The sequence below is a fragment of the Monopterus albus genome, unplaced genomic scaffold (assembly GCF_001952655.1).
Source record: "Monopterus albus unplaced genomic scaffold, M_albus_1.0 scaffold153.1, whole genome shotgun sequence".
NCBI lineage: Eukaryota > Metazoa > Chordata > Actinopteri > Synbranchiformes > Synbranchidae > Monopterus > Monopterus albus.
In genome coordinates this window covers 224,732-232,451 of record NW_018128033.1, presented here as the reverse complement: position 1 = coordinate 232,451, position 7,720 = coordinate 224,732, and the positions used below count along the sequence as shown (strand labels likewise).

General features: G+C 39.4%; 1 protein-coding gene across 1 annotated transcript in view; it reads right to left on the bottom strand.

The window, feature by feature from the left end:
- LOC109968545 (polycystic kidney disease protein 1-like 2) overlaps window positions 1–2,482 on the bottom strand; it is a 29,284-nt gene extending 26,802 nt beyond the window's left edge. The window contains exons 1-2 of the mRNA XM_020614884.1: window positions 2,408–2,482; window positions 2,094–2,284 (exon numbers count right to left, since the gene is read on the bottom strand). Coding sequence (XP_020470540.1) covers window positions 2,094–2,284; window positions 2,408–2,423 — 207 coding nt within the window. The 5' untranslated portion in view covers window positions 2,424–2,482. The remainder of the gene's footprint in view (window positions 1–2,093; window positions 2,285–2,407) is intronic.
- Window positions 2,483–7,720: the final 5,238 nt, after the last annotated feature.

Genomic DNA, 7,720 nt, shown 5'->3' with positions numbered 1-7,720 from the left:
ACCACCGCTGTTACCGCTTACCGCCACTATTGCCGCCACTGTTACCACCGCTGTTACCGCCACTATTGCCGCCACTGTTACCACCGCCATCATTAGAGGTGGCAGCTCGAATATGTTTCTTTTTCTGAAAATGAAAAAAGAACAAAAGATTTTATCAATTGTACAGACTAGACAGAGCTAGAAGAGGTAAGTAATCTTCTTTGAAATATCGAGGCACCTCACATGCTGCTATTAGAGTAAAAATAAAAACATACCAGTGTCTTTTTAAAGCTCAAGTGATTATGACCATTATAGTCATTTAGTTTAATGAGTGAATCCTTGCCACAGGAACCAAACATATCCACATCCACTTCCAGAGAGGAGAAGACGTTCTGCGCTCTGAGTTTCGCTTGTTTTATTCCTACAGCAGAACATAGAGTTAAACAAGAAAAGTTTTAACTAAATGCCAATAATTATTTAGTTTTTTAAACTGTCATTTTTAGTGTTTTGCAAATCTTTGAGTTACAGTGGTAGTATTGTTCCTTATTTAATTTATGGCCTGATACTTTTTCCATACCTTGATTTCGGTGTCTAATATGAAAAACCTGCTTCCCTGTAGTCATTGCTCTGCTGTCATAGAATGAGTTGTTATTGTCTCCTGTCAGAGAGAAGAGAAGCAGCACGGGTGCTCCCCGTTCTAGGGAAACACTGAAGGTAATATCTGAAGAATCTAGACAGTCATCCCTCTCTGTCAATACGGAGGCCCGAAGCCCGGCTACTTTCTCCAAAACACACACCTGCCATACATAACAAATAAAAAAACCCCAAATACATCAGTTTCCCTTTCATAATATTTAAAACCTATCACAACACATTGTTTTCACTTTACAACAGGTCATCAACGCCATTAAAAGTAAGTCACCGATTAATGGTTAACCTTCCTGTTATGTTCTGGGTCAAATTGACCCAGTGCAAAGTAACAAAAAAAATCTAAAAAAAATAGTTAAAAATATTTTATTGGTATGAAACTTCGTCTGCTTGGCGTAATAGGTGTGATCAACATATAAAATGAAAATGGTTCAATTCACATATTTGCAACATCCCCCTGCATGTTTATATTACAAAGATACTGTTCAGGTCAACATAACAGGAGGGTTAATGGCCCAGATGGTGAAGACCTCGTATGGTGAAGAATGAGGGCTAACAATCTGAAACATATTGTAGCGTGTTGGGGGAGCCAGGGGAAGTGCCATGGACTGTATACACACACACACACACACACACACAGGAGCATGCCACAGATGGACAGTGACACGCCCACAGAGCGAGGACTGGTGCTGTTGCCCACCATAAAGCAAGTGTTCTAGGGGGATGAAACTTTGGGTTGGTGGGTAATGCTTCCGGTTCACAGTTTATTTTCTGGGGGAAAACTCTTGTATATAAGTTCTGAAGTTCAGTGTTGTGTGGGTGAATAAAGGCAGCAGCTGTCTGGGGTCATGCAGTATATGGGGAATGGAAGCCTGCATAACAGGACAGCCTGACTCCATTGTCATTCCTTGGCAGAATCCCTTAAGAAACTTCATAAGACTGTGATTTGTCCAAAGATAGTTCCAAAGTTTTGTTTTGTTTTCTTTTTTCTGGTTTACAGTGCCACAGTTATAGCTACAGTACGGAGAAGAATAGATAAGCATCTGTATTTAATACAGATGTTTAAAATTCTAAATATTTGTTGCTCTTGCAGGCATTTATTTTCTATAATCAGAAAATAATCTGAACACTGGTTAATGTAGATACCGGGGTTAAAGCTTAGAATAATAAATTTTGAGGTGACAGCACAGGATGCTGATTTGGAAGAAATCACAGGGGTGATGCATCCACTGTGTTCTGATGTTTACAGATATGCCACTAAGTGGCTGATGGGATGCTGTAATTAAAGGTTAAATTTAATTTGTAATTTAAAAAGGTTTTAGCTCCAGCCAAATGATTTTAAATACTAACTTCAGTCACTATATTTCAGTACCCCACTATCACAATCATAACAACATGAAGAAATGATGCATCATGTTACTTATTGCTTCACTGGTTGCACACAGCACAATTCCTTGTTTACTTACCTGCAGTTCTGTGGACACTTCAGGGACGGTCACCATGTTAGATGCATAAAGCATCAGCAGGTGGCAGCCGGACCTGAGCTGCGTCATCATCTCAGGAGTCACTGTCATGTTGTGAGGAACATTTCCTCTGACCACAGATAAACTGGACAACAACATATTATGACTCTGAATTCTGTAGGTCACATTTGTACCTTGAGAAATAAAAGAGGAAAAAACACTTACAGTACGCATCACTGAATAACTACCAACACCAAAACCTGATATTTTCAAACTGAAGAAACATTTTGGTATATCATAGTCTGCTTGGTACCTACCTGCTTTTGCTTCCATTTGAATTTGAAAAGCTGCTCCATACAGGGCTTTGCAGTTTGTTGCATGGAAAAGCAGGTTTCCAGCATAGCATCGAATGACACCAATCTCTGTAACAGGCTCTTGAATGGTAATTATTTTCTGAACCGTAATGTGTGTGTCCCCACTGGTGCATTCAGCTGCCACAACAAATGTGCTTGGATGAGTATATTTGTGCATCACGCTGTTCTCCAGCCTGAGAAAAAAAAAACATCAAAACATTTTGTGATTACTATTTTTCTCATGCTTTCTAAAAGAAAGCACTAATTCAGGTTAATACTGTATATACCAGACAAAGCAGTCAGTGCTTAAAAATCCAATAATGTAATTTTCTTACAATAACAAACTGGAGTTACATTCACATAAACAATTAATCACTTAGGTCTAACTACACAGTATTGTGGGTTGGCCATAAGATCTAATTAAAGATACAGTATCACGATGCAAGTGACAGTGGAAGTGAGTCATTTTTGGTGGTTTAAATATTATTGGGAGAGGAAGGGGGTGTGTGCTTTGGGTGTGCTCTGCTCCTGAACTTGAGATTGAAAATTTGAACTGTGGTTTGGGGAAAAAAGCTTCGGGGATCTGTGCCTCTCTTGCGTACTGGCAGACCCCCAAAACTTTTCAGAATTAAAGAGCTAACAGGGTGTGCTCAGTGTCCTTTGGGTTGGATCTGATGTAGACCTGAAAGGCAAATGGCCCATGAACTTAATGTGATGATTGGGATTGGGATGCCTTGCTGTAGGCGGTTGAAGCTGCTCCTGTCCTGACTGAATGTCTGGAGTAGAGGCTGGGTGAGATGCTGAGAGAGATGGATGGTCTTGATGGCAAATGCACATTTATTCAAGTTGTGATATTGTTACATACTATAAAATCTAATGCATGTACTCAACAACACTATTGACCACTCTTTTCTTTACAGTACATTTGGTCCATTCCGCACAAACGCTCTTGTTTATTTTGTTTATTCCTTACAGCATCCCTGTTGGGTTAAGGGGATATTATAGAAATGAGGTACAGCCCTTCCATAAAGTTGGGGGGACGTGTGAGATACACATTGAAAGGAGAATGGTTGAAATCAACGCAGCAGAGGCAACAATATCCTGACTTTTAGACCAACATCTGGGGCAAGTCACTTGGTGAAAGTTACCACTCACCACTGTGCGCTGTCCAAATAGATAACATGGCCATCTCCAGTACTCAGCTTGCAGCTGCGGTTTCCCCAGGACATAGGTAAGAGCCACTTTACACTGACGGTGATGTCATTAAAAACCGCAGCCACAGCGCTCACTGTCAGCACAAGCCCTGGAAGGAGAAACAACAGAGACATGGACTTCACAGGGATATTTAATATTGATTTTGTCTCATTATTTTCTCATCTCGGCTGAATTTAGCCCTGACTCGGTGATATGAATGCAGGTTAAATTAAACCCAGTCAAGTTACCATGGAGATTTATTCTATGCAGCTAAATCAGGGTTTTCCAGTTATCCCAGCTGAATTTGCCACTGACTCACTTGCATGAAAGCAGGTTAAATGATGACATTCATGAAAATTGCTGTTCATATTATTGTTAGAAGTCTGATGAATTTCATTGCAGCTGTTGAGGTGAGAGACAGAGGATAAAGCTGCACAGACATACTGGTGTGTGTTATCTTGTGGTTATTTTCTTTTCTGTAGAAGCACCTTCTAACTGTGGTTTAGAAAAGTGCTATTTTTTTTTTACTTAACTAATTTACTATTCTTACTATATTGTGCAATATGCTTCTTTCACTGGCTGTTTTACAGCGCCTTAGACTTTGAGATTTAGATTTTGTGTTACCTATTTCACTTACATTGTGTGGCATTCGTGTGGACGGCATAGTAAGAATTTAATTGTACAGGGAAACATGTTTCCTCACTGTGCACATCACAATAACCACTTGACCGTGACAAATAATAAATAAAAAATGTTAATTAAATGTGACTTCATCTAAATATTTCAAGTCAAATAAAACTGCTTGAAGGGTTGACATTAACATGACACTTACTGGGCCCAAATATAACAAATGCTGGCAAAATTGGCAAAACACATTCCAAAACATATCCTTATTAAGCGTTCATATTTTTTTAACTAAATGAAGACACATCTGAAAAAGTGAAGTTATTGTCTTGTAGAAATAGTACAGTGACTACCACTTTTTGTGTAACCACAGGTGGTTTTTGAAGCTGCCATCAGTGGGACTAGGTTATTTTAGTGTATCTCTTTATTGGCTCCTCTGATGACCTTTGACTTTTGACCACGGTTATGTTAACCTTCAAAGTGAATCTAAAGAGGTGGGATGGGAATCAATCAGACTTGCTGGCTATAGAAAACATGATTTCCCCTTTGAAGACTGAGCTGGCATTACAATAAAATGACTGACCATCTTTGCAGTGGTAATCCACAGACAGGTAGCTCCCCAGGTGAGGACAGGGTTCTCCAAAGGACCTCACAACTTCAGCAACAGAGCAGACCTGGCGGCCATGGCAGTGAGCTGAGAAACATGAGAACATAATCAGCTAACAGACAGCAACAACAGTTCTAGGGTCTGCCAAGAAAAAAAAAATTGTTCAAACAGCAGCTCTACAAAAAAACAACTCGAAGTCATCGTCATATATGGACTGGACTCGTGTAATGCTTCTAATGTACGCACAGAACAAAGCACGTTCACCCACACACACTCTCACAGAGGCGCTAGCTGTGCTAGTACAAAGTCAGCAGAGGGCATCCTAAGTTTAGCCTTAGGTACCTGCTCCTGTGCCATCACAGCCCAGTTCACTGTCAGCAGCATAATGAACATTGAGTTATGCTGCAATCACACCCTATACTGTAGTTTAAACACATATAGGCAGCTGAGTGGGGAGAACTGTTTATGTCAGTTTCTAACTTGTTATCATGACTTTGTGACACTGACTGATATGTCAACAAAACTGTTCTGACAATGGCTGAACATGCACCACTGCAGGCAGTTCAATCAAAAATCATTTATTAGCACCAATATATGCAATTAAGCTAATTTTCTGCAAGCTACCATACACTGTATCTTGTTACTAGTTTGGCAAACATCTGTATTTATCTTGTGTGACTACAAGATCAGCACTGAGGCTAACAGTCTTGTAGAGCTAAAGGGTGTTTTTCCTGTGCTTCTCATTGTACTGACATGAAAAAGGTGGTGGTTGAGCTCCCTGAAAGCCATGTCATAGTCTTCACACTGTTCATAAACACATGTTAAAGTAGATGTGTGGCTTTGAATTTCATAAAATTGTACAGGTGTGACTATTACAGTGGCCAGTGAGTGTGTGTTTGCAAAGGTAAAGGTGTGTTCACATTATTGGTATTATGTTAAAGTTGTTTTTTTTGTAAAAATGTAATACTATCTGATGGGAAAGGCTTCAGTGCCCCAAGACCCTGAACAGGATGAACAAGTTTAGAAAATGAATGGATGGATAGTGTGTTTCTGCCATCTGTTAAATGCATAAGTCAATATTTACGCTTGAATGGATGGATATCAATTATGTATCTTTAAAGCTATTGAGCTCTTAAACTGTTATTGTGTGGCTTTTCTTCCATAAATGGGCAATCATTCTTTTCAAATAATAATGTGCACTGAGACAATATGTGCTTTGTAATATCTGGTAAACATTTTCTTCTAAAGTGCCTTAAATGTCATCATAATTTTCATTCATGCAGAACCTTTTATGAAACACAAGTATTCCTATTTTTCTCTATTGCACTGAGCAGATTGATTGAGATGAGCTAAGATGGACTATTGTGTAGATCAGATCACTTTACAGTTGTGGATTATGTAATAGTTTGTCATAGTAAGATCAACTTCATGTGGGAAAATAATTGTTTGTATTGCACACAGAAAAATATTTTATCATGTTTTACCTGCCAATGATTCTGCAACATCCACCCAGCTGCACTGATGTTGCCTGGATGTAGCTGGTGGGGAGAGTGTGGATCGACAGTAATGAATGTTCTTACGACCATAGAAGCCACCATCTATCATTAACACCTGACCAGAACCACACTGCAGAGTGGTGGTATGACCCGCACACAAAATAGAGCTTGCAGACTCTAGGAAGAATAGAAAAGCACATTGCTCATTCTGTATAGAGTTTGCTGTTCTTTTTTTGTTTTTACACTGTTTGAGTCAGAATACATACCATACTGGCAGATAAAGTGCAGTTTTTTGTTGCAGTCTTTAGTGGCTTGCCATTTGAAGCCTGTGTCTCTTAGTATGTGTCCGCAAGCTGCTCCTGGCTGTGGGGTCCTGACCCAATTTGAATAGGTGATAGGTGAACCATCCAGCCAAGAGAGGGGACCTGAGGACAGAACAATCCACTGCTGAACATACTGTATGTTCATTAGATACTGTATATGAAAGTCACTTTCAGCTTTTCCCGTTAGGGGTCGCCACAGCGAATCGTCACACTGACGATTTGTATGGTGATATTTGGCATGTGTATGCCAGATGCCCGTTAATAGAAGAAGCCAAACAAACAATGTAATCACCGAGTAAATGTTCAAAAGTGCAGATTCCAAACTTTCTTTGCTGGCTTCCGGTACAGCCCCGAGTTTTTGATATTTGGCGTTACTGACACATGACCAGCTAGACAGCACTCAGAGACCAAACTTCCACCGAGGCAGCTCAGTAATGATCTGGATCACCATCAAAATGTAATGGCTTGTTTTGTGGGCTATACCTTACCTTTCCAAAAAACTTTCATCAAAAACCAGTGATAACTTTTTGAGTTATGTGACAACAAGTAATCTTCGTACCAGCAGATTTGGATGTGAATTAATGTGGTATAAGATGCACAGGGTGATATATCCTCACTGATTGAAGTCATAATACCCAAACTGATGGCTTCTGTTTCTAGAGGAAAGTTTAATACTGCTCCAAAATGTACTCCATGAAATTGAAGTAGAGTATCACAGGCTCCAAACTACTGCATGTGATAACTGCTAAACAATAATTAGATTATCGTTATTAATACTGCTCTTTGAGCATGGGTAATAAGTGGATAATTCCCTCCTCCACATGCATAAAAACAGACAAACAAAAATATCAAAAAACTGGTAGGTACAGCACAAACTGTTTTATATCTTGGAATGTACTTTTTTCACTTTTTACAAAATATACTTGAGTGTGTGAGACGTCATTATCATCACGCTGTGGGAAGGAAAATGGCTTCACACCAGTTTTAAAGGGTATAATTATTGAACTGAGGAAAGTGAGAATGATTTCAGCAG